The 25,350-nt window shown below is 40.1% G+C and overlaps 3 protein-coding genes across 4 annotated transcripts; all 3 read right to left on the bottom strand.

Annotated features, from left to right (window-relative positions):
• Window positions 1-1,356: 1,356 nt before the first annotated feature.
• casq2 (calsequestrin 2) lies at window positions 1,357-7,476 on the bottom strand. Its single transcript, XM_070914322.1, has 11 exons — window positions 7,240-7,476; window positions 5,422-5,506; window positions 5,162-5,262; window positions 4,943-5,054; window positions 4,404-4,477; window positions 4,197-4,327; window positions 4,047-4,092; window positions 3,891-3,945; window positions 3,031-3,131; window positions 2,795-2,869; window positions 1,357-2,679 (listed from the first exon to the last, which is right to left on the bottom strand). Exons 1-11 carry the CDS (start codon window positions 7,474-7,476, stop codon window positions 2,398-2,400), a joined length of 1,299 nt encoding a protein of 432 aa, XP_070770423.1. The 3' UTR covers window positions 1,357-2,397.
• Window positions 7,477-9,211: 1,735 nt separating this feature from the next.
• LOC139292927 (potassium voltage-gated channel subfamily E member 2-like) lies at window positions 9,212-10,253 on the bottom strand. The gene is made up of 3 exons (XM_070915338.1): window positions 10,213-10,253; window positions 10,124-10,178; window positions 9,212-9,541 (listed from the first exon to the last, which is right to left on the bottom strand). Exons 1-3 carry the CDS (start codon window positions 10,251-10,253, stop codon window positions 9,212-9,214), a joined length of 426 nt encoding a protein of 141 aa, XP_070771439.1.
• Window positions 10,254-16,450: 6,197 nt separating this feature from the next.
• Window positions 16,451-24,790, bottom strand: slc5a3b (solute carrier family 5 member 3b). Of its 2 annotated transcripts, XM_070914491.1 has the most exons (2): window positions 24,751-24,790; window positions 16,451-20,453 (listed from the first exon to the last, which is right to left on the bottom strand). In XM_070914491.1, the coding sequence occupies exons 1-2, from the start codon at window positions 24,788-24,790 to the stop codon at window positions 18,337-18,339; spliced, it is 2,157 nt and encodes a 718-aa protein (XP_070770592.1). In that variant the 3' UTR covers window positions 16,451-18,336. The 2 variants fall into 2 exon arrangements, with proteins under 2 accessions (XP_070770592.1, XP_070770593.1); XM_070914492.1 differs by lacking the exon at window positions 24,751-24,790 and having other exon boundaries at window positions 16,451-20,472.
• Window positions 24,791-25,350: the final 560 nt, after the last annotated feature.

The following is a 25,350-nucleotide window of genomic DNA, read 5'->3' as shown; positions in this document are numbered from 1 at the left end:
GTGTCAAAGTCACATTTGTAGAAGAAAAATAAATATTTGTATGTACCTTTTCAAGGCATTTGATCATTGTCGTTTTTTTTTATGTAATGACGATTGATAAGTGGGTCGCCTGGTATCTTTTATTAAGAACGCTCAGCTTTTAGTAGCCTTTACAGAAGTAGTTTGGGTGTTTGTGAAAAAACAAAAACATCTGAACTAACTAACAACTAAAGACTAAAGGTGAGTTAATGGGATCAAGAGGGTGCAGAATTTTGGGGGTTTTTTCACAGTCAGAGTCTATGACACGCCTGTGTACTAATATATAGATATTTGCACATGTGTTATTTGGAGGATGAATGAACTATAATAAGGCCAACACATATGTGGTTATTATATTGGTTATACAGGAGTGGGAAATGTATTTTTTATTCAACAGAAAGGTGATGTTTCTCGCACCTTTTGTCTGTGAAAAAGCCAAATTTAATTAAGTGTGTCGGCGTTCAACACCAGACGTGTCTAAGTGTGAATGTGATGAACTTGACATTAAAAAGAACATTAATACTTTCACTTCCTCCTGTGTTGAGCCCGGCAGGTTTAAAGGTTTCTGTTAATGTCCAGCTATCAGACGGTTGGGCCCGATAAACACAATGCACATCACGTATTTATTTTAGATGTAATATATTTTTGTTAACATTATGATCAGTGGTGTTTCTGCAGTTGCGCCTGTATGACAGATATTTTTACAAAATAATTTACAGTAGGCCTATTCTTTCCAACGCTGCATCAGGCAACTTGGTGGTCATCAACTAACCATACAGCATCCAACAAAAGACATTTGATAAAACAAAATGTTTTCTGAATAAAAATCTTGCCAAGTAAAAGTCTCTGTTGAGGTTCATTTCAAATACAGGCTTAGTTCCAGGTCTGTGTCAGTACATGTGTATATATTGTGTTTTCTTTCATTGCGTGCAGAGGGAGACGAGGAGAGAGCAATGAGTCACAAAAGAAAAGAGAAAGCAAAGTAGAAGTGCAGGAATGCAAGAGAGGAAGAGAAACATGAGGAATTAGCATTCTAATGAGCTTCTCAGCATCAGTCCAATGGTGTAATGACAATATTATCTCCCTGTGCAGCTGCTGCCTGCCCCATTAATTCAGGTGAAGAACAAACCTGATGGAGAAATAGAAAGTAGTGAGAGATGAAAGAAGAGATTAGAGTTTCACTGTAGAAAAAGGAGACTGTCAGCGTGTGCTTTTACACTTTCAAAGCTGTAACCCCCGGGCAGAAAATGCACCTTTTCTAGGTAAACCAAACATTAAATCTTAAGTTGTATTACCTGAAAGGAGGATGGAGAACAAAAGCAAAGGGGAGTGGAAACACACATTTACCAGCCAGTTTGGTTTATTGGAGCAGAGGACAATGAGCCACAACGTATGTAATTGAACAGATTATAAATGAAAGGAATTACGTTTTCAGAGTGCTGCTTAGTGGTGGAAGAAGTAATCACATCCTTTACTTAAGTGACATTTCTAGTGCAACTATGTAAAGATAGTCTATTACAAGTAAAAGTCCTGCATTCAACATTTCACTGGAGTGAAAGTGCGTTATCAAAAAGTTACCAGTAAAATGTCCTTAAAGTATAAAAGTAAAACTACTCATTCTGACAGATAATGACAAACATGAGATGATTAATGGGTTAGGAGAGAAGAAAAAGTTCTGCTACAAAAGATTGTATTGATATTTTGGACAACTAGACATTTCTTTTTGTAAAGGTCACAAGCCGAAAAGGTTTGGAACCACTGGTTTAATTTTTAACAATATGTTCAGCTTCATCATGTGTTTTTTCATGTAAAATCTTAATCTGAAAAGTAACCAGTAAATAAATGTAGTGAGTAAAAAGTACATTTCCCTCTGAAATGTAGTGGAGAAGTAAAATGCAAGTTCCTCAAAATTATACTAACAGTAAGTACAGTATTAGAGTAAATATACTTTCTACCATCATTGCTGCTTTTGGTATTCATGTTTTACTCTACAAAGTAAGTGATGTTCTCTCTTACAATGTACTGGTTTAAATGAAGAAATGAATTTGATGACTGATAGTTGACACTGACAGTCCTTACCGTCATTTATATAAATGAATGTCATGTGTAATGAGAGGTAAATGTCTGGTCCAGACATTATGAGTATATATACAGTATCTTTTATTTTAAATTCCAAAACCCATTCCAGTCTTATTTACATTGTCGAAAAATGACTTTTTTGGATATTAAATAAACGTATTTATTAATATTAGTGGGCACATAATCGGTACAAATTTTGGATTTTTCTTAGTGAAAAGTTATTTTACTGTACAGAAGTTTGTCTGAAATCCATGTTAATAAATACTGAAGAGTCAACATTTATTATTCTCAGGCTATGGATTACTCATCATCATCATCATCATCATCCTCTTCGTCATCATCCTCTTCATCATCATTGTCGCCATCCTCCTCATCATCATCGTCATCATCATTGTCTTCATCGTCATCATCATCGTCATCATCATCATCATCATCATCATCATCATCATCATCATCTTCATCATCATCATCGTCATCCTCAGTGTTGACTTTGCCAGAGAGCACATCCTCGATCCAGTCCTCCAGCTCCTGGGCGGTGGGCAGGTCCTCCTCATCGTCCATCTCCATCCACACGCTGTCGGCCTGCTCACGCGTGCACACACACACACACACACACACACACACAGAGGTCAGGAGAAACTCAACACAACAGTGTTGTTGTCGTGTCAGACGGGTCATCAGGTTGTCGGGGACTTACATCTGTAACATTGACAACTCCAATCTGTGGTCTGAACAGATCGATCTTGAAGGTCTTCTCCCAGTAGGGGATCAGCTGAGGGGGGTCAGCAGAAAAAAAATCACATTAAAAACATCACATTAGACCTGCAGCTTGTGAGCTAAATATCTATCCACATGTTTTCTTTTTTTATGTTTCACTACTTTCCTGTCTGCCTGCCTCTGTGTCTGTCTAAACCTAGAGGTGTCCTGGCTCACCAGGGGAAAGTCATCAGGGTCAATCCAGATGATGCTGAGGTCAGGCAGGTGGGTGTTGTCTCTGGCCACCTCCTTCAGGATCTCCAAGAACTCGTAACCATCTGGAGGCAATTTCACACATTGACATCAACTGTGATACAAAACTTGATTAGGTGTTGATTAGGACCAGAGGGAAAGAACACGTTACAACCAAATAAAAAAAAATAGCTTGACATTTTGGGAATTATGCTTCTTCTCTCTGAGAGTTAGATGAGAAGATTGACACCACTCTCATGTTTGTAAGTTAAATATAAGGCTACAACCAGCAGCCAGTTAGCTTAGCATAGTATAAAGACTGGAAACAGGGGAGCAATTAGCCTAACTCCGTCTAGAGGAAACAAAATCTGACACACTGTGGTTTTCTATTTCTCAACTGTCCCTGTTTCCAGTCATTATGCTAAGCTAAGCTAACTGCCAACTGGATCGAGTTTCATATTGAGCGTGAACACGGGAATGGTACTGAATAAGCGTTAAGTGTTTTCCAGAGTTTTGACCTAATATATTGGTCAGCTTTTATACTGATTTTCAAATCAATTTATATTTTTTAACATTCCATTTAAATTTTCTTGTTTTTACATTTCTATTGTCTTTTATCTGGTTTATTGGTTTTATCATTTCAGTCTTATCATTTGTATGTAATGTATCCAATTGTTTATTTGTACTGTCTTGTTAGTAGCTTGTCAGTCACTAACCTGTAAAAAGGCTGCTAAAGAAATAAAGTTTGAGTTATTGATTGAATGTCAAGACACAAGAGTTACCCAGCAAAATATGTTCTATAGTTTCAATAACAAACAGTGGTGTAACATATAACATGCTCTTACCGGGGTCCTCCTCCTCTGCAAAAGCCACAATGTGGGTGCCCTCAATATCATCCTCCTGAGAAGAAGACAAATATAAATGTCAAGTTACTGTAAGCGTCAGGGGAAGCTAAATTTAAAACTGTTAATGTTGCCTGCAGCCACACAATCATCGCTCACCCAGGTCTCAAACATATCTTCTGCACGCAGCTTTCTCAGAGTTGGTCTGATGGCGCAGAAAGCACATCAGATTTTACATTTCTGTGTTTATACAATAGATGTAGGTTGGTTAAATACACATTTGTTGGAGTATTTAGTTTATTTGTTTACCGTCTGTGTTCTGTTATGAATTCCACCAGATCCTCCTCAGAGTGAGGCTTGCCTGGGATGGTGACTGGCTCCTCCATGAAGGGCTCATAGAAATCCACCTCATTCAACTTCAGAGTCAACTCCTTGGCCACCTGAAGCAACAAAGACAGATCACTCACTCAAGAATAATGATGTATCTGTTTATTTGTCTGTTTGCTTTTTACTTACAGATTTCTCAAATGTAGCAAAGAACTTAATGTAGGGCTGGAAATGCTCTGCAGCTTCTTTAAACGCGTCATAGTCTAAAGAGGATAAAAGACAACAGGGAGGAATAAGGAGATTATATGATGTTGGAAGCAGTAGGGTTTGTTGTTCCTCATCACACATCTGTTTGTGCTTTCTCTGGCTGTTGTATACATGACATTTGCACATCAGGGAGTGGAAATAGCTGAACTTTGACCTCCCCTTAATGCTCCCACAGTTGGTCAAATGGGATGTAGCTGCAGCTCAAGTAAACTACTCTAGACTCATCTCTTCCACATCATGTGATGTGGGACCAGGCAGTGGCAGCTGTGTGTGCAGCAGTGGTAAAAATGGATCTGTAAATCCATGGAGATGAGGGGGTTAAAATGCACTCATGTTATAATGAAGGGCATGAGCAGAAAGCCTGTCACAGACCCAGCTAACAAGGTTCCGAGCTGTGTTCAGACAGCAAAAAACACACATTTTACAAACATATCATACACGCCTCAGCCTCACACACTCACAATCAGAGTCCTCGCTCTTGAAGTAACCAACAAGGCGGATGTCTTCCTCCATCCTGTCAAAGGCTCTCAGCTCCAGAGCATTTCCTATCACCTCCACTGGCTCCTCCAATAGCTAGAGACAGACGGAAAGAGGAGAGAGAAGTTGGGAAAGTTTGTGACTGTGACTGGTGTTGATTAGTGCTAGCAGCTGGGAATCTGCCCTTACATGACTCTACTCACATCCAGCAAGAACTCCACCAGGGTGTTAGCAGAGAGCAAGCCGTCAAACTCGATCACCCGATCAGCCTTAAAAACATACACACTGCTTTCCTCCTCCAGGCCTGTGATTGAGGGAAATTACATGTCAAAACATACATTCAGAGACTGTTCCTAAACTTTTAAACCCTTGAATAAATCTGTGATTACTGTCTTTCAGGACTTGCAAGTATCAATCAGACAAAGGAGGCTAAATAAAGGTTATGCTGTGTTCATATGCTCACCCAGTTTCTTTGCCACCTTTGCGTCTTTGTGGGAGTCGACCATTCCAAACCCAATGTCCTTCTCCTCCAAAACCTGAGCTGCAAGCTGCAGCCGAAAGAAAAAAGACCATGAAGGACTAAATGGTAAGAACGGGACTGAACACATACAATGTAAAAAAAAACAAGACATAAAGAAAATTATTAATTTTGGATTCTGAGCGCTGGAAACAATAATCCCAGTTCAGTTAAAGTATTCATTGAGGCTGCACTTGTGGGAGCTTGGCCGCAGTGTCGGGTAAGGTCTTAAGAAAGGAAAATGAATACCAAAGTTGGCAATATGACAGAGGTGCTCAAGCTGCCCAGGGGCCATGGAGACACACTTACATAATCACCAGACTGCCTTGTTCTAAATATATCCAAAGTAAGAGCATATGTAATTGTTCTGGCAATTGTTCTGTGAAGTACAGTAGGTGAGCAAAGTTAGACTCTGTCCTGCCAGAAGTGATCCTTACAAGCTTGTTTACACATTGATTAATGTGTCATCTTCAAGCTTCGTCGGATTAAAGTTACAAAGTTATCAAAGGTATCCTGTGGTTTTTACAAGTGGGTCCCCATTTTGTTTGTATCGTGTACAAGGATGCTCGCATGAGAGCATGCAGGCGGTGTGTTTCATATCCTGCCAGCGGTTTATTGCTATTCCACTGATCCACAGTTAGTGGCAGTACAGTGGCAACAAACAAAGCAATGTGCTAACAATGGCAGTGAAGAAGAAAATTGCTCGCACGCAAACACGAATGTAAACAATGCACGGTTTAAGTCATATCTTTTGTGTGTTTACCAGAAAATTCCACAGGGCACCTTTTTTTCCAACAATTAAAAAAGAGGAAGTGAACTGATCTCAAACAGACTGCAAAGCCACCTGCAAGGTGTAGACATTTGGAACAAAACATGTTAAATACTATATCTGCTTTAAAAGTTAATCTTTGTACATGGTTACTGTGCATGAGTGCCTGACTGTATAGTAACATGGCCCACCTGTGATGTGTATAATAAGTGAAGCTAATGTCAGGACTGCACAAGTTGGCTCAAATTACCTTCAACAGATCAGAGTGCAGTTCACCCTCAGCCATGTGTAACATGAGACAGGGCACAGTGCACACTGTTTCCTACTGTGGGATTCAAACAGAGAGATTCATTTAATCTTTCAATTAGATGTGGATCCAGCTGCTCAGCTGAGCCTGAGTGAAAAATACCTTCAAGCTGTGTTACTTTTGCTTTGACCACCAAAGTCAACTACAATGGAGGACAGGATAGTTGTGCCCTTCACAGTTATTGCTCTAAAACACACTACACCTGAGCTCTTGGCCTATTTCTGCCAGCGGAGGAGAGTCGCTGGGAGAATTACCCTGATACATTTCTAAGGGATAGAAGCACACATTGAATAAAGCTAACAGAGATAACCTTAAGTGACAGCACTGCATCTCACTGGACTGTTGTGCACTCATGGAGTACATACAGATACACATTGACCTTGACGACACTCACACATACGGACATTAAAACGGAACGATCAGGAGCTTCATGTCTCACCAGTTGGCTCTCTGATTATTGGAGCACTAATGTGGAGTTGTTACACTCTAAATCTTTTATATGAGTCTGGTTAATTGGACTGTTAGTGTCCTCGCTCTCATACCACTGCCACCAAACCAAACTTTGTCCTTTCCTTTATCTCCTTCAGTGACACCTTTCTTTTCATCCCTGCTCTTCTCCCTCTGTCCTGTTTCTTTATTTTGGCCCTGCACCTCCTCTCTACCTGCTTCATTGTAATAAATACTTTACCTCCAGCACCAACTCAGTCATCTGGTGTTGTTTTTGCAGCTCCTTGCTGTCTGGAATGGGCCCATGGTAGAACAGGCACAGCATGCTGTGCGTCTTCAAGGCTTTCTTGTAGTTCTTGTCATTGATATCTAGGACGCGGTCTTTCCCGTCATACTGTGGGAACTCCAGGCCCTTCTCGGCCGGGGCCAGAGGCACGAGGCTCAGGCAAGGGAGCAGGAACAACCACAGGGATAGCATGGTCCGGTGCTACCACACACCCCCAGAAAGTCAGAGTTTGATTTTAGTTTCACAGTATTAAACCCTGTGAAAGGGTAGGGAAATGCAGGAAATGCTGCAGAAAGCTTTAGAGGTAAAAGTTGGTCCGTCAGTGGCAGTTCTCAAGCATCCCAAGCCGTGCAGAGAAATCCAACTTATACAAACATCTTCAGGACCTAGCAACTCTTTCTCCCACTGTAATCACTCCTTCACGCCTTCTCTCTGCAGACACAAAGGCGAAAGAAGAGAACTCTCGGGCCTGTGAGGTACTGGGGGGGTGGATACCATACATAGCAGCACTCCTCTCCTCTCTTCTCTCCCCCTACCCGTGCAGGACAGGCCCATTTTTAGGAGACCAGTTGTTTGAATGCTAAAAATAAAGCTGCAAGTGAAAAAGAGAGATAGCACAAGGGGGTAGGGTCTTTGAGGGAGTCCGTGATGTGGGAGGAGGGAGTTGAGCCCCAGAGATTTGGGGGTTCAGTTATTTTGAGGTGTTTAAGTCTGTGAGGACCAAAAACACAGTGGATGTGTGGTTTGGTGCTGCAGTAGAAAATGGCGGTGTATTTTAAGTGACAGCTCATGAGACAATTTGCCAACAGGTGTGCAAAGGGCAACTCAAATCATCTGTTGCTCTGCAGATGTGGCACCATGTACATGAATATATTCTTATCTATACATAACATTTGGTTTTATTTTGGAGTGATTTGTCTTTGCTTCTAATAATAAACTGTAATTTTCCCCATTTTGTTCTTCACAAACCTACACATTTACTCAAAGATCTTCCTCTTAAACTGTATATTTAATCCTCACATACACCATTATTACACTATTGACAAAGCCACAGCAGCTGCATCTCTATTTTTGCCCCCCCCTTACGTCTTCTTCATCTCCACTGTCAAGTACAATAGTTCTCTAGCTGATTGGGAAGTGGCCTCTTCTGCCCCCTGCAGGTAGAAATCATGTATGACCTGCTGAATTATGAGAGTTACAGTAACTCCTACTTGTATGTGGGTATTTTCTGCCATTACCAGGGAATGTGTGCAAACAATATGGAGTAGCTCAACCTTTTGGAAAATAATATAATATTATAATTTTGAAAAATAATAAATACACAAATTGGATTATTGGTGCGAGGCTTATCTTATTATTGTCATTAGGCCTTTTTCACAGCAGACATGTTGACTTGATATAGCAGGAAATGGACAGGTGTTACTAATAACATTAACAAGGGCTCTGTTCCATTCTAGTGTCCCAGTAAGCCATGACAGTGTGACAGTGAGCCTACATGACCAATACCAGGACCCTGAAACTGAAGCATCTACATGGAATTCAGCCATTTTTAACTTTATTATTTCAGGATCACTATGTTTGTCATGACTATACAATTGTAACAACATTCACTTTTATATAATTAACAGTGTTTAATAACATCCTCTTTAAAATGTATTTAAATGAACACATTTGGAAGATAACAGGTGGTGTCAATAACGTGGTACATCAAAAAAGATTGGGAAAAACTGCCCTAATGCATTATTGATGTTAATGGATTAAAGCTCTAGAGATCTAAAGAGCTAAACCACAAGTTAGATACACCTTTAACATCAATTAGACTTTATTATTCTGATTACAGAAGGACCACTTTAATCAAAATCTGTTCAAGTCATGCTGCTACTGATGTTAATGATGATTTGCTGTGAGTTAAGTGTGTATTCTTGCATTATCTTGCTGAAAAGTTAGTGATGACGTCACTCTGTATCTGAGCAGTCCAGTCCTCCTTGATGTATTGGTGGTAGGGGTCATTAGAGTGCTCTCTCCTCTTGGATTTGACCGTGCTCACCAGGATGGCCACAACAATGAAGGCAAACATGCCAATCATCACTGCCAGATACCAGATGACATTCATGAAGTTCTCCTCGGCCATGGTCTTGTCCAAAGCGTTGGCTGCAGCTGTCACGTTACGCCTCCAGTTGTCCAGGTAATGACCCAGAGCACTGGTCAGGGACTCCTCCAGGTTAAGGGTTAGGTTGGACCAATCAGATGCACTCATCTGGTTGGAAGGAAAACAAAGGATGATTCTGTATTTCCAGAAAGTTTAAGACAGTCAAGTAAATTAGGTTTATTGCAACAATACAATTTAAAGTTAAGAATGAGAGGCACTCAGTGGGTGTGGTTTGATCATATTTGATTGACAGCAACATTGAAACATCAGCAAACTGACTCACAACGGTTGTCAGATTTGGATTCAGATATTGCTAAATTGGTGCCTGGAAGTACGGTGATACCTCCTTTTTTCCTGCCCACTTCAATCCAGTGAGAAAAGCACAGGAAAAAAAACATATAAAAAAAATCTCTCAAGTGAAATAACCCAAACTGTTTTGTGTACATATAGGACACCTTTACTCATAGCAAGAAGCTGATTGAGAAATTTTCACTGGAACAGAAAACACTGTTACACTGCTGGAGTTTTTAAAGCAGCATAGATCACAAGTAAAAGAGTTCTAAAGAAGGTCAAATCATTGGTGCCCAAACCACTGCTTTAAAGTAATTTTGTCCAACCACTGAATCTCACTCAAGCGCAGCCAACCACATAAAGAACATTTTATTAATATTTGTACTATATTGTACCAACCTTTTGCCAGGTTTTCGAGGGCCACATCATGAAATTGGTTAGTAAATCAAAACACCTTGGAGTGAAAACAGAACAAAATAAAGAGGCACTGGCAGAGAGCACAGGTGGTTAGAGTAAGAAGCAAAGTCATTAGCTCACAGGTACACAGTCAACTACTGCTCACACTTTGTTTACTTTTTTAATCTTTTCTGCTCGGCTGAACAGTGGGTTTTGAGTGTGTGTGTGTGTGTGTGTGTGTGTGTGTGTGTGTGTGGGTGAGAGGGAAAGATAGTGGGTCATGACCTTGAAAATTTTCGGCATACAAAATGCTGATATTTCCTCCAGCTGATAAAGGAAAGCGAGTGTTGGAAGTCATTTTAACCTGCAACGAAAACATACACACACACACAAGCACACAAATCTTTCCCAAATGATGGAAGCAAATATGGGTTAAATATCAACCTGACTGGTTTGAGAGGTTGATGTGATGTTTATTCATCTGTAATTCATAATCTGCCCTCAGAGGGAGTGCCATACAAGGGAACGTTGTTTATGGCAGTCTATGGCAGTTTTACTGTGGCTTCCTCAAGGTGGCAGTATAATGCAACACATTTTGGAGTCACACTTACATGCACTTAGATTTCTCCAGTGAAATGTGTCAATGATTGCTTAATTATCACATTAACATGGTTTGTCTTCCTGTAAAAAAATATTTGGTTAAGTAAGAAATTGAAATTGGGTCTTTATTTCATGTAAAATGAGGTATGAGTGTCAGCCACCCTGAAGTCTTTAGAGATTCATTGTCTTGCTCAAGGACACTTCAGCGTGGTATCTGTTTGCTGACAAGAATGCTTGAAACTGGATCTTGGACACCCTCCACCACCACCACCCCACCTCCCACAGCCACACTGCTGGAGTGGATGACTCCCACCACCTCTAATCGTTCCCAGATCATTTATGTTTTGCTGTGCAGCTCTGTAGAGTGAAACAAGAGAAAAATAGAACAGTATGTAAAAAGAAACACAAACACAAAGACACAGAGACACACATACACAAAGTGGAGCTGAAGATGAGCTCGTAACAGGTAAAATCCCAAAGGGGGAACATTAATGGCGAGAACCTAATCTGATGTGCAAAATTTTAAACTGTTCTATGCAAAAGAAAGTTTAATGAAAAACGGGAGTGTTATCTACTTGAAAAGTAGGGCTCATGCCAAACCTACAAGTTGGTGAAGATTTTGAATAATAAAATGTATTCAAACTTCCACATTGTCATGACCCTGGGTTTTTTCCCCTGTTTCTCTCAGCGTCTGGTCAGTTTTCAGATAACATGGCATCTCAGTAATCTGATGTTTCACAACTTTAAAAGATGTTTCTTTAAAAGATGAGGAATTTCTCTGTTGGCTCAGTGTGATGAAAGCTCGTTACAACACAATGTGTGTTGAAATGAACTGACACCAGGGGACCAGAACATCTGATGCTTTTCACAATAGAGGATCATAGTACTGCATCAACTGTTTTGTTATCCTTCCCACATTATGCATGAAGTGAAATCACTCATCACTCGAGCAGTAAACTATAGTTATTAGACAAATCTTTTGGAATAGCAAAAGTAGAAATATCCTGGTATAATGCAAAGATTTGCATTCAATGCAATATTCTTGCATGCTGAGGTTAAAAGTATTCCAGCTTCAAAGCGTTATTCTCTGACATTATCTAAAACTTTCTAATTTGGGACGACATGTGTGATGATAACGCCTATTCAATAGCCTGATAACAGTCAGATTCGAATTAACATTCAGATTCTCCCAGGAAAATGTAAAACAAGGTAGAATTAAGAGAATGAAGTTCAGGTCCTGTAGGGGTTACCCAGGAGAACAAGAAGGCTTGAAACATGCTTTTAACCTGAGCCGTCACTGTCTCCCTCTCTACTGTCTTAAACCACTCACCTACTTTCTGGAAGTCGTGGCAGTGAGTACATTACATTATGACTTACAAGAATGAGAACTGTTGAAAAGGTTTGCTTTCAGTGTTTCCATATCAGCAAACCCCTAATCAGCAGTTTACACTTGACATTAGCTGCCATGTTGTTGATTTGTCACTAATCAAGAATGTTGTTGTCACTGGTCAGTTTGACGCAGAAAGACAGGAAAAGTGGTGTATGCTTCATTGATGCTCATTCATTATGTCGTGGCCCTGGACACTATTCTTCTCCCTGTTATTACAAAGGGAGGTAAATATTTCCTTTTGCCATTGAAGCCCTGTTCCATGGATTGACGCCAGAACACAAGGCATGCCACCATAGTTTAGTCGGGGCGGGGAATGACAGGAATGCATTGACTATGTGTTTGCTCAAATTTCCCGTCTTGGCTGCTTCCGTGTCACCCCAATAAGAGTGAATAACAGAGATAACAATAACAACATTTTTTTATATGTAACACCTCGTTAATAACAGTTTGTGCACTTGAGGACTCATGCACCGCACTTCCTTTGCAGACCAGAGATTGACAGCCATCTGCGTGGGAACCTGCAAAGCAATGCAGGTTTTCCTCTCAAACAAAGACTTCACCAAGCTGACGATCTAGTCTGGTTAAGTATGCTGATCATAAAATCAACTGAGGTAGATGGAGGCGCATGTTTATCAACACATAGTCTCATCTTATGACAGGGCAGACTCTGTAAAAACAAGATTGACAAACCTCTGCAAATGGCTTGTATTGTTAACAGAATCAAAGTGACTGTGTCTACAATGGTCATATTGGCCCCCAGTACCTGACAGAACTGTTCAGGTGGGCTCGACCACCAGCCCAATGGTCGCACCCAGTCAACAGCAAAGAATTTTGAGTGGTACGATCCTAATGTCCTGGAAGTTCCTGCACCCACAAAAGCTGCGTTCAAGAGCAGTCTCCATAGGTGCCACTGTCTGGAACCAGCTGGAGAGGCCAAGAGAACAAACTAGTCTACAGGCTTTCAATTGTGAGCCTTGCGGTTGACTGTGCTGACTGTTTAAATTGTTTCGTGGTTTTATTGTTTGTTTTTAATATGTACATAGGACTCCCTGTGGAGCAGAATTGATACTGACTGGATTATCCTGGTGGGAGGGATGGGAAATTTGCATCTGTCTTCTAGAGAGAGAGGTCAACAGGCCTGAAGCCCACAATTCTCCACCCCTGAATGGCCTAACTGCCACTTATCTCTGTCAAACCCAGCTGTTACGTGAATGGTACCACCTCTGTTGTCAGAAACATATGGAGTTTAAGGCATTTTGACGCATGTGGCCAGTGAACCCAAAGCTACCACATCCTCCCCAGCTCAACAACATGCAATGTGCACATGCCTGGATACAGATGCTGGATCACAGCAGTGATCATGAAACAAATACAAAAGTGAAAGCACAAACATAGTAGATAGTACTGTGTTCCAAATACAGATATACTTACAACAGCCTTTACCTCACCGTCACAGGTAATTTATAGGAATAGAAGAATAAAGTCCTGGACTTATTTCCATCATTGTTCCTGGTGTTTACACAGACCCCCAACTTTAAGTATCATAGTTAGTTTTAAACACACACAGTGCTGTCCCCAGATCTTTTGCAGGCAGAGGGACGTTAAAGGAATAGTTGGACAAAGAAAATCGATACCACTCGATATGAGAGTGGTATTGATCTTCCCATCAGTCGAGTGGTATTGATCTTCTCATCAACTCTCTTCTCAAAATGTGGAACTATTCTTTAAAGAGCATGAATGAATGTCCCAAGAGGACAGTGACAGGTAAATAAGCTTTTTTTGTTTGTTTCATTATTTAAACCTGTGCTTTTGCTACTGTGTCAAAATGTCTTCCATGAAAAAGACCTATGAAGTGTGAGTTACAGACCTTAACCCCCACAGCCCCTAAAGCTCATCTTAACCATCCATCTATACATGAACCATTTGATTGGTCGAACTTCTTGGAAGCAGTCCGTCAGACAGCCTGTCAGGGAGCACTAACTTAGAGGATCAGTTCAGGGCATGAATGAACGTTTCTTTGTTTTACATCCCCTGCAAAAAGATTACCACCATAAAAGATCCCAAACAGTAATAATGAGAAGACATAATAAAGGGAGAAAGCTGGGTCACTGCAAACACTGACACAGACAACCAATACGATGTAAGCAAAAGACTAAGTAGGTTAAGTTGAAGTTCTGCTCAGCATTCATCTCACACTGATGTTTGACAATGTGTGGACAGGTCTTAATATTTAGATTGAAATGGCAAACCTTCATAAAAATAACTATACATTACATAATTACATTCATATAAAATGACTTGATTTTAATGCCTACAGCCTAATTAATCCCATCCAATAATATCATCATTCCAGCGCCTTGAAGCCATTTGAAGCATTTGTTTCAGACTATTGTTCGTGTGTCCACTGCCCAAAATACACAATGAACAAAGCATGGCCGGGATGCCAGTACTTTTCCACAAGGACAATATCATTATTTTCCTCTTGGGGAAGAGGGAGGGTATGAGTCCGGCAGGGGGTTGGTGGAGGAGTAAGCAATGTGTGTGATGTTAAGTGACGAAGAGAATTCAAACTAGTTCAAATTACAGCGCTGTCAAACTCAAAGTGTGTGTTGTGTCTTACAGCAGTGATGTGAAATAACACCAACACAAGAGAGCTGAAGGATGCAGGGGAAACACAAGCACAGGTTATTGTGCACAGGTGGAGTATCCATTAGATGAGTGCAATTACGTGAGATGGATAGCTAAAGATGATCTTTACAACCTCTGAATTAATTGTAATCAATTTGAGTATCCCGAGTTTGCTTCCAGCCCCATCATCACGTCAAAATTATAATTTGTCCAATACTTTTGGTTTAATACCTGAAAAACAAGTGACATTTCCATTATCCTCAGCTGTAGTTCATGTAGCATATGTTAGCAGGCCAACATGCTAAATTAAGTATAGCCTCACAGAGCCGCTAGCATGGCTGTAGATAACAGTTTTAAAAACTGATTGGAGGTTAAAGGAAAAGTATGAAGCTATCCTTTTTTACACTCCATTTTAATGACTTAACTAACAATATCATTTATTGATGTATTCAATTATATTTCTTATAACCTTTTACTCCTTTTTATCAGTTTTGGGCTTCCATACTTTTCATGCGCTTGTTTTTTTAATAGTTTATTAAATGACTCTTAATATTAGTATTTCAATGTTATGCTACTTTATACTACTCTAATCAAGTCAAAAACGACTTGTCAGAAAACTTTTTGCTACATTTAAAACAAAAGTACTTACATAAATGTACTTAGTTAGTTTCCATCCACAGAAAATAAATGCACTGATATCACAGTAACAATAACATTTAAACGACAGAAAAGGTTGCAGCTCAGAAACAACATCGGGAGGCATTTAAACTTCCATTCATGATTTATTTGACATATGCTGCAGGGTATGACGGGGTGTAGCTCTCTTCAAGCAGAGGTTTATTAAGGTCGTAATTAAACATGTGGAAACATTCATAGTCGTTCACACTCATTCTTGAGTGAGTGATGCACAAACATTAATCACACTATCATGAGAGAAATGTGCTCTTCCTGAGCTACCCACACACTCCCTTTTATGTGTAGTACATTTGAACCTGTTGCTGTGGGCAGTCATAGGACATTAGGGGCATGAGTCACTGTCTAAATATGACAACATTTCATGGCTTCTAAAAGCCACACTAACTAAAAGAGATTGATTCGACAAAGTTGATTGTCATTCTTAAAAATACAGTGTATTAGTCAGCATAACCTAACTATGTGAACCATTATGATATTACTTGGTTTCGTAGTTTGCACGTCGGCCTAATAAAGCCTTGTTGGGGGTTATGTAATCCTGGTCAACAATAACCACCTATAAATAAAATATATAGGAAACACTGAAAGGGAGGGCAGTTTTGTTATTTAACACATACAGGAACAAGTTTTAAAATATGACTGACAAATAATGCAGTTATTCAGGAGTTGTAATGAAATGAGTGTTAGTACCAAACTAACCACATGCGACGAATTGCACAAACAAAGTCTACAATTATTCTGGTCTGAATTAAACTCATTTTGAAATTTCATTAAAACAGATGCTGACTTCTTCATGGAACTTGGAACCAGTTGATAATCCCATGATCAATGAAGAATGTTTCTGGTGTTGCAATATTCTTTAGTCAACAAGAAAGTGCATTAAAGTGACACTTTCTTTCAAATTAATGTTAATGTTGATGTTAGCCCGTATGGCAAGAAAGTATACCCACCAACTGTTTCTCTCATTGTTTTATGTCACAACATAAAGAATGAGTACACATTTGTCCTTTTGTGTCCACAGAAACTTTATTTTCAAAACCATAAAAATAACAATGTATATTCTCTCAGAAAGAATATGGTTTTAAAGCTCTTTCCCATACAGCAATCATCACTTATCAATCCTTCATAGGTTATGCATCATTTATGCCTAATTTATGCCAGGATTGGCCTGTCACATTATGACACTAACGTTTTGGAGTGAGGTCATTCAACACTGTTATCAAATTCCAAAACACATACAATTAATACAATATTTAAAAAAAATTGTATTGTGGGGGTGATAATGTTCATGTCTGGACACTTTACTGTGTTTAATGTCCATAATCCAGAAGGCCAAGAACTTTATACACCTGGTTGAATTACCCTTGATACTGTCATGAGTAGGCTCATCCAGTTGTACTAATCCTGCACTAAACGTCTGAAATGTCATTTCTGCTTTGCATTATCATTCTCTGCTGATACGCAGCTAACTGAGAACATACTACATGGCGAAGCTGGTTTATCAAATGGCTTTAAACAAATGTGGTAGCCTATTCAACTCCAAGTGAACTATTTATTTTTCTTTAACATTGCACACTAAGACACATGTGGTAAGAGGTTTATAAAAGATGCACTTGAAACATGATGATATGACTTTTCAGACGGCAGTGGACTAAAGGTACATTGACACAATAAATAGAGATAGCCTACTATAGAAGTAATGTATATTGTGGATGATCCAATGAGCCATGAATTATATTGTACACAGTGTTAACATGATGCAACAGACTCAACACACTTTTCATGAGCATTGGTACTTGTGGCTTTTTGTTGTAATGCATAAAAAAGCTGCATGTTAGCTTTGAAATGTAACACAGAATACAGCCACACACAAAAAATATTAAAAACAAAAACACAGTAGTAGAAAATGCAATATATAAAGTCCCTTAAAGTGACAACACAATGAACAGCCAATCAAAATAAGTAGGTACCACACTATATTAAGTTTCTTCTCACATTTATTTTTATTTTTTTAAATAGGACAACAATTTCTAATCTTGTGCTTCTCCTGTTTATTTTCTCCAAAACTCCAAAACACCAAAACACGGACATATTTTAAATACCAGATATTTACTGTGAGCTTGACAACATGATTTTTGATGCAATACGTCCAGTGGGCTAAATCATAAACATAATGGTCATACACAACAGCAGCAGAGAAGCAATGCTTCTTAGCACTTAATATTAACTTGTTTTACAAACTTCTGAATGGTCCCCTTAAAAAAATAGTTGGATATCATTTCTACCTCTTCTATCCTGCACTGTTGAGGGAGAACATACAAATTAAAAGGAATCACAGAGTTCTGTTGATACAATGCAGTAATAATATAGTCTCCAGCAGCAGGAACTTGTACAGAACGATAAGTTAAAATTGTTTTTTGAGTTACTACAGACATATGTATGCTACACCAGCAACTAAGCCTACAGTTAGTGTCAACAAAAGTGGAAAAAAAACCTTAAACCACAGAATACTTTGTTTTTCACCGTACAAAAAAATAAAAGACAAGTGCATATATAAAGGCAAATATTATATTCTCTTGGAGTACAAGAATCTAAAAATCCCAGTAGATATTCTGAATGCAGGATTAACAATAAGCGCTGTACAAAAATGGACACGCTAGTGTCAAATAAGCTTCATAGTCATAAAGGAGTACAATTTGTCTCGTGTGGATCATTTAAATAAAAAATGATTAGAATAAGCTTGGATCCCTGTTAGAGAGCTACAAAAGACAACTGTAAATATTACAGACAGAGCTTCTCAAATCTCTGAAGATTCAACTGTTTGTTTGGAACAGCCCCCAGCCACCCTCATAGCTCAATAAAAAAGCCCCCACACCAGTCCCCGTTAGCTCAGTGCAGGGTTCAACTACAGTGAGAAATAAACAAACATGAAGATGCCCACAGAGCAGACGAATAACAGTCCCAAGTTGAGGAGAAGTTTAACTCTAGGTGGCTCGTACAGCATCTCTGCAATGACCCTTGAATCCTCCTGCGCTACTTTCTGCTGAGTGCTCTGCGCTTCCTCCTTACATCCATAAAACCACTCCAGTAAACGCATACACCTGCTAGTCTCCCCATTTCCATAGCAGCCTTCTTCTGTTCTGATCATCTCTATCCTTTCATTACCAATTTGTTCTGCAGGGGTGGTGGCAGGGGATGTTTCCGTGCTAGGGGTGGCTGGGTCACGGTCAGCAGATGGGACCAGGAGTTTGACATCCGCCCCATCCAAACACCTCTCCTTTCTGACATCCGGGGGCATTTCTTTATAGTGGCTTCCATTGCCATTACTGTGGCTCTTCTCGGTCAGCCTGTATATTTCCTCTCGGCCCTTCGTGGGAACCATTTCAATGTAGCGGAGCCCCCAGACTGTGGTGGTGCGAACCTGCTCCTTATCAGGTGGAGAGGTGCAGAGGCTGACCACCACAGCAACCAATCCTGAAATCCAGAACAGCCCAGCGGCAAAATACATGTAGTGAACATCAACAATGAAGGAAGGCCTATCGTCTGGCTGGTCGCAGCGAGGCTGGCGGTAAATAAAAGCTAGTATCAGTCGTAGGGTACCGAGTGTGAAACCTATCATGCCTCCCCAAAATGCACCTTTCTCATTACAACGTTTACAGAAAACACCCAGCAGGAAGAGGGCGGCGATTGGTGGAGTGAGGTAGCCTGCAACTTCCTGGATGTAGAGGTATGTCTGTCCACCTTGCATTTCAATAATAACAGGGACCCAGGCAATGCTGATTGCCACCATGAGCACAACAAACATGCGGCCCACAGTCAGCAGCTCGCGCTGAGACGCCTTCTGTCGGAAAGTTTGGTAGATGTCCAACGTGAAGATGGTGCTTGCACTGTTGAAGATCGAGTCTAGATCACTCATCAGGGCAGCAATCATGACTGCCATCATCAGACCCCTGAGTCCCACAGGCATCACTGCCATGACCAGGCGAGGGTATGCAATGTTAGAGCAGCCGGCCTGAGAACCACACACAGCCATGCAGTGCTCTGGCCCGATGCAGGCGATCTCGTCCACAAACAAGATGCGGGAGATCATTCCTGGAATGACTATTACAAACATGGGCAGGATCTTGAGAAATCCAGCCATGAGTGTAGAGCACTTAGCATGAGCAATGTTCTTTGCTGCTAGTACTCTCTGAACAATGACCTGGTCTGCACACCAGTACCAAATAGATGCAGGGGTCTGGCCAAGAATGAAGCCTGGCCATGGGATGTCTTCATCCAGGGGACCTCGGAGGATGCGTAGTGAGTCTGGTTTAGGTTCAATCCGGCAGGAAGGAGAATAGGTGAAGTTTCCAGTGGCCATTATAGCAGAAACATTGGGAACTGCCTGCATGTACTTAGTTCTGACACCCTCTAACCCACCAACTTTGAGTAGGCTGATGATGGTTAAGGTTAGGGCACCACCAATCATCAACACTGCCTGAAGTGCATCCGTGTACATTACTGCCACCAATCCACCAGTGACAGTGAGCAGTGCAGTCATACTGATGAGCAGAACAATAGACACATAAAGGTTCCACCCCAGGGACTCCTGAATAAAGAGAGCTCCAGCATACAAGTCCACAGACAGCTTGGTAAAAATGTAAAGTAACACAGACAAGAAAGCAAAGTAAACCTTTAGCCTGTTGCCGCCGTAGCGTTTTGAGAGGTACTCGGGCATGGTGTAGACTCCTGAGTGGATATACACAGGGACAAACACCCAGCCGAGCAGCTGAAGAAGTAGAAGAGCATTAAATTCCCAAGCTCCAACAGCAAAACCACTTGCTGCTCCTGACCCAGCCAGGCCTATGAAATGTTCACTGCCAATGTTGCTGACGAAGAGTGATGCGCCTATCACTATCCCCGTCATGGAACGGCCAGCCAGGAAGTAGCCACTCACAGTGCTGCGATTGGCCTTCCACATGGCAAGAAACCCGATGACTAGCACCAGGACAAAATACAGTGCCACCACAGCTATGTCCGCTGCTTCCATCCCGGGACCCATTTTTACAGGTTATTTAACAAATCTCACAGTTATATGAATTCTTGCAAAAAAGGGAACACAAATAGTCAAAGTTATGGATTTAATTATTAGAAAAGGAGCAACGCTTTGCTTTGGTTTGCTGTCTGGATGGAAGCTGTAGTATCCACTGTCAGGTCAAATTCACTAGGTGTGCTTCGGAGGGGGTTATCCACCGGCACTGAGGTTGTTCTAGTTTTAGAGGAGGATGTTGCAGGCCTCTGGTCTAGAAAAGCCTAGAGTTTACATTCCTGCAAGACAGCAAAGACAAAGAAAAACATTAGAGCCTTAATTTGAGAGGAAAAAACACCGAACACAAATGTTTGAAAGTTTAAAACAGTCTCCCTGAAAACAGGATGGAAATGCAAAGAGAGAGTCAAACTGAACATCATATCTACATTAGTGAAGGAAATGGTCAAATATGGCATAGCACTCTACAAACCACATGAAGATTAATAAGAATTAAATCAGTTTTGCAACTGCAGTATTTTTCCAGCGCCAGTCCTCGGGTTTATCCTGCGTATGACTTTCCTCCTTAATCTTTTTAACACAAAGAACTCAAGCTATGCCACTGTACAAACTTCAAAGAAAGCTTAATAACATTATGTAAGAAACCAAGAAGAGTCAAGAAGGAATAGAAATGTGTAGCCAAAGACTTTGCAGTTCCTATATTATCTAATATGTGGCCTGACTTGTCATCTTCAAAATCCTCCAACTCTTTGCCTGCATAGAGGTAGTCTTAAGCATTAGGACCAATTCAAAATGTCATTTTTCAATTTTACCACACCATAATCCATGCACACACAAGTGAAACCACCAACTTACTACACCAACAGTTAGTTGTATGCTATATACATATGTTAAATAATTCAAATTCAGAGATAACAGTGAGATGGATCAAATTGAATCATGCATGGTGATATGTGAGCACATCTGTATTGTGTCCATATTACACACACATAAACAGTCACACACACACTTAGATGTCCGGTCTCTCTTGAGGTTCCATGCATGATAGAAAATAACCCTACGCTTTCATCTTCACAACCAGGCTTTATGCATAAGCATCCTTCTCAATAAAAGAAGTCTTTGTTTTCATTTTGCCATCTCATCATCAAGGGCTACACTCCATGTGTTCACCATAAACTGTCCAAGAAACTCTGGCTCTGAAATACAGCAAAGTCATTCAATAGATTCATCTCATTTTATTTGCAAAGTTCAAACATAATCACTACCTGACCAGGTGAAGCTGACAGCCTGAGCCTGTCTTTGTGAATACAGAAAAAGGAGAGGCGACACCAATCCAGGCATGCAGCGCACAGACGCAGCTACAGTATCAGGCGCTGTGAAATTTCTAGAACAGTCACTCATTCATCCGACTGCACGAGCTACGCATCTTCAAGGAGCTCGTATTCCTCATTGTTAGCTCATCTTAGGTGCACTGCAGGCTACATGTTTGGATCTTTAACACTACAGGCAAGTAAGTCTGACATATGTAATGCTACTCAGGTGTGAAGCCTTTCTGTCTGCATTTCTAGTAAAATATCGGCCTGAATGCCTCAACAGTCACTGTGACATTTGACACAGATATTCAATGACAAATAAACGTTAACTCCAGTTACCGAAAACACAGCTTCACTGGCGAAACACTGACATATGACCACACATTTTAAAATATACGTCTTTGACAAAACGCCACTCTAGTGTGGTCGTAACACACTGACTCACCGGCTCCATTGTTTAAACGCAGTTGAACGCTCAAGATGTATAACGTTGTTAGCTAGTGTTAGCAGACGCGCTAAAGATGCTAAAAACGACACTGTGCGCCCCAGAAGAGAGATGTGGATGAAGGAAGATGAGCCTTTCTCTTGAAGACCCGTACCACCCCAGGATCGCTGCTTCCTCGTACCACTCAGTGCTCCTTGTCAATGTATTAATTTGACGTTAGCAGCCCGCCGTCTTCTCTGTGTTTTGCATTTCACAGGGAGCTCTTCTTCACGCTAAACAACCCTGCCTCTTTCTAATGAACTCATAGCTTTTACTTCCACGCCCCAAGCAACACACCCGTGACGCGTTTGGAGGCAAAATCTCCTGCTGGAAATTTCTGTAGCTAATTATCCCGGGCTCTTGGTGGTCTTGTACTGACCTGCATGTTTACGTGAACTAAAGAATAAAAAGGACACTTGTACTTTAAGCAACTGTCATTTAGAACAGGAAGCCAGTGGCCACCCACCCTCCTCACCTTGTTTTAATTGCGGAAGAGAATATCGCTTTGTTTCAGGGTCTTGTTTATACTGAAAATAACTAATAAATGACACCTTTAACTTATACGAAACTGATGGTAAGGAAACAATAAAAGCTCTTCTAAAACATTATTTGAAGATTACATTTGTAGCTAGATACTTGTGGTGATTGTTCAACTGGAGAGAGTTATACAACTTTTTATATTAACCTACAAACTACACTAGCCTACTGCTTACAGTATTACACAAAAGACCTCATTAAGCTTAGCAAATCTTCTCCAGCATGCAATCACAAATAGATATCAAGGTGGCTAATCAACCTGACATAACACTGCTGTAATGCCACTGAGCTGCAAATCATAGAAACTACTAGAAACTCCTTCTCTGACTGATTACAGAAGAACCTCTAATCAGATTTTAGGGTAAGGCTTGTAATCTGCAACAATCTAGAAAGTTGCCAACTGCTGCCTCTTTGAGTAATAGTTATATATATATTTTTTTGTCTTTGGCTTTTTCAGTGTTTTAATTTTTCTGATGCATCCCTAGAAAGGGAATTTCATCCTGTATGCCAAAAATTATGCCCATATGAGATATAAAGTTATGCAATTTAGCTTTTGCAAGCACACGTGTTTTCGATTTACAAGTGACCTGGCAAAGATGAAGCTATTCATTGGAAAGCATCAGGCGAGTGATCAAGAGGAAATGGTTGTCTTTTTAGAGCAATAGGAGGAAACCCAAAACTCATAGACCACCACCACCTGATATACAAAAGTCGTTGTGCCATCATTGTTTGAGGTTTCAACACAGTACTGTTTCTCAGGCTTATGACATATTAGGTTCACAAAAATAATGATCTTATTATATGAAATAAGGGAGACAATGAAACCTCCGATTCTCATCACGCAGCAACACCTCCCTATAACTACTACCACTACCACTATGACTAATAATAATAATAACAATACAGTATAACGTAACGAAACATGTCATACAAGAACATATCACAACATAATAATGCAATAGTAATAAACATCATTGTCCCAATCATAGCCATATCCTAATAATCCTAATAATAACTGTCAGCAGCCTCAGCAGTCAGATGAGAATAAGGTTAACATGGTTGACTTCCAGCGAAACATCCTGCAAGGCAGAGACAGCTTTGCTTTTCACAGAGGTAGCGCAGAGTAAATTTCCACTCACTCCTATAAACTGATATCTCGGAAATTTCCATGCCACGAAAAACTACATTTCCCAGCAAACACTGCGTGTCTGTGTTCTGTATTGCGGTTGTATGAATGAATTCACTTGTTATTTCTTTTCCCGTATCGCTTTCTTATTCATTTTGTTTGGATAGTTCACGTGATTATATTTTAACCATCGAGCATGATGCCTTCAAATGCCTTTATCAGGCAGACGTTTCTCACGTTACTAGCCTTTGTTAATACATTATAGAGAATGTAGTTTGTTTATTTAGGCTGTTAACGAGAGAGCTCAGGTTAAGGCAGTAAATGGATCTTGTTATATGATATAGGTAAATAATGATAATAATGGAAAAATCTTACTTATCAATCTATCCAATATTGATTGAATCCATATCTATCCATAAGATTGAATGAAAGAATGATTTATTTAATTTGTATCTGGTCATCAGGCGATCGGAGCAGAGAGTCATCAACAAACCAAAGCCTCCGACATGATATCCACCAGTATTTTACAACAAAATGAATTGTCCTTGAGCAAGCTTAAATAGAATTGTTTATCTCTATTTTTCTTTGTGTCATTTTGCACTTTTACTCAAATCTGAATTTGGAACAGGAAGGCGTAGACACAATGTTTGTTGCAAAACGTGATATAAAGGACGGTAGCGAACAAAAAGGAATAAGCAAAATAATTGTTATTATTTATATGATGTCCTGTATGATAGGCCATGGTAGATTCCTATACATTATTATATACTGTGATAATCATAACAGCTCTTATTCTTTAAGTCTCATGTTTATGTTTATTTAAAAATGTCCACAGTTCAACACAGTCATAAGAAAAGCTCTGGTATTTAACATGACCTCTCAACTTTGTTATACATTTGCCAGTTCTATTTGCTCAAAATAATAACAAACTCTCAACTATTATAGTACTGCCAACATTGTGATCCTGGACAATGTTCAGTTGCTACATTACTGTGTCTGACTGATGAGATCATGTCAGATGTGAAAGCCTAATGAACTGTATCAAGTTCACAGGGCTGCTCAAAAAAACATTTTCCAAGGTTTAAAACCTTTCAATGTGTTTTTTTCTGTCGCCACAAAATGGTCAGATTTCTCACAGCTATCTCAGTCCATCACTCCAAAGTTTTGTATGGTCAAAGAATGGACTTGTGGACTTTGATTGACCACTAATTAGCACTTTATTTAGTCTATTATTTGTGTAGTTTTTTTGTGGTTACTGACAGTTTGTATATTAGTGTTAATGTTTACAGCCTTCTTTGTCCCCTCATTATCCTTTCATTCAGGTTTATGGGGTGGAAGGCTGAGAAGCCACAGCTCTCCATCTCTGCTGCCAGCAAACAGAAAAGGCCAGACCAAGTGCAGCAGGAGCTGGCTCCAGTGTCGTCAGTTATTTT

The sequence above is a fragment of the Enoplosus armatus genome, chromosome 11, assembly GCF_043641665.1.
Source record: "Enoplosus armatus isolate fEnoArm2 chromosome 11, fEnoArm2.hap1, whole genome shotgun sequence".
In the NCBI taxonomy this organism is placed as follows: Eukaryota; Metazoa; Chordata; class Actinopteri; order Centrarchiformes; family Enoplosidae; genus Enoplosus; species Enoplosus armatus.
The sequence above is the reverse complement of the archived record's forward strand: the minus strand, read 5'-3'. Positions and strand labels throughout refer to the sequence as shown.

Coding starts and splice junctions, on each gene's coding strand:
- LOC139292927 (XM_070915338.1), bottom strand. CDS start 10,253: ATGACTTTGCTTCTTACTCTAACCACCTGTGCTCTCTGCCA. Junction 10,179..10,212: donor ACCACCTGTGCTCTCTGCCA/GTGCCTCTTTAT, acceptor TTTCACTCCAAG/GTGTTTTGATTTACTAACCA. Junction 9,542..10,123: donor CCTCGAAAACCTGGCAAAAG/GTTGGTACAATA, acceptor CCTTCCAACCAG/ATGAGTGCATCTGATTGGTC.
- slc5a3b (XM_070914491.1), bottom strand. CDS start 24,790: ATGTTAAATACCAGAGCTTTTCTTATGACTGTGTTGAACT. Junction 20,454..24,750: donor TCTTATGACTGTGTTGAACT/GTGGACATTTTT, acceptor CCGGGATGGAAG/CAGCGGACATAGCTGTGGTG.
- casq2 (XM_070914322.1), bottom strand. CDS start 7,476: ATGCTATCCCTGTGGTTGTTCCTGCTCCCTTGCCTGAGCCTCGTGCCT. Junction 5,507..7,239: donor TGACTGAGTTGGTGCTGGAG/GTAAAGTATTTA, acceptor TTTCGGCTGCAG/CTTGCAGCTCAGGTTTTGGA. Junction 2,680..2,794: donor GAGTTGTCAATGTTACAGAT/GTAAGTCCCCGA, acceptor ACGCGTGAGCAG/GCCGACAGCGTGTGGATGGA.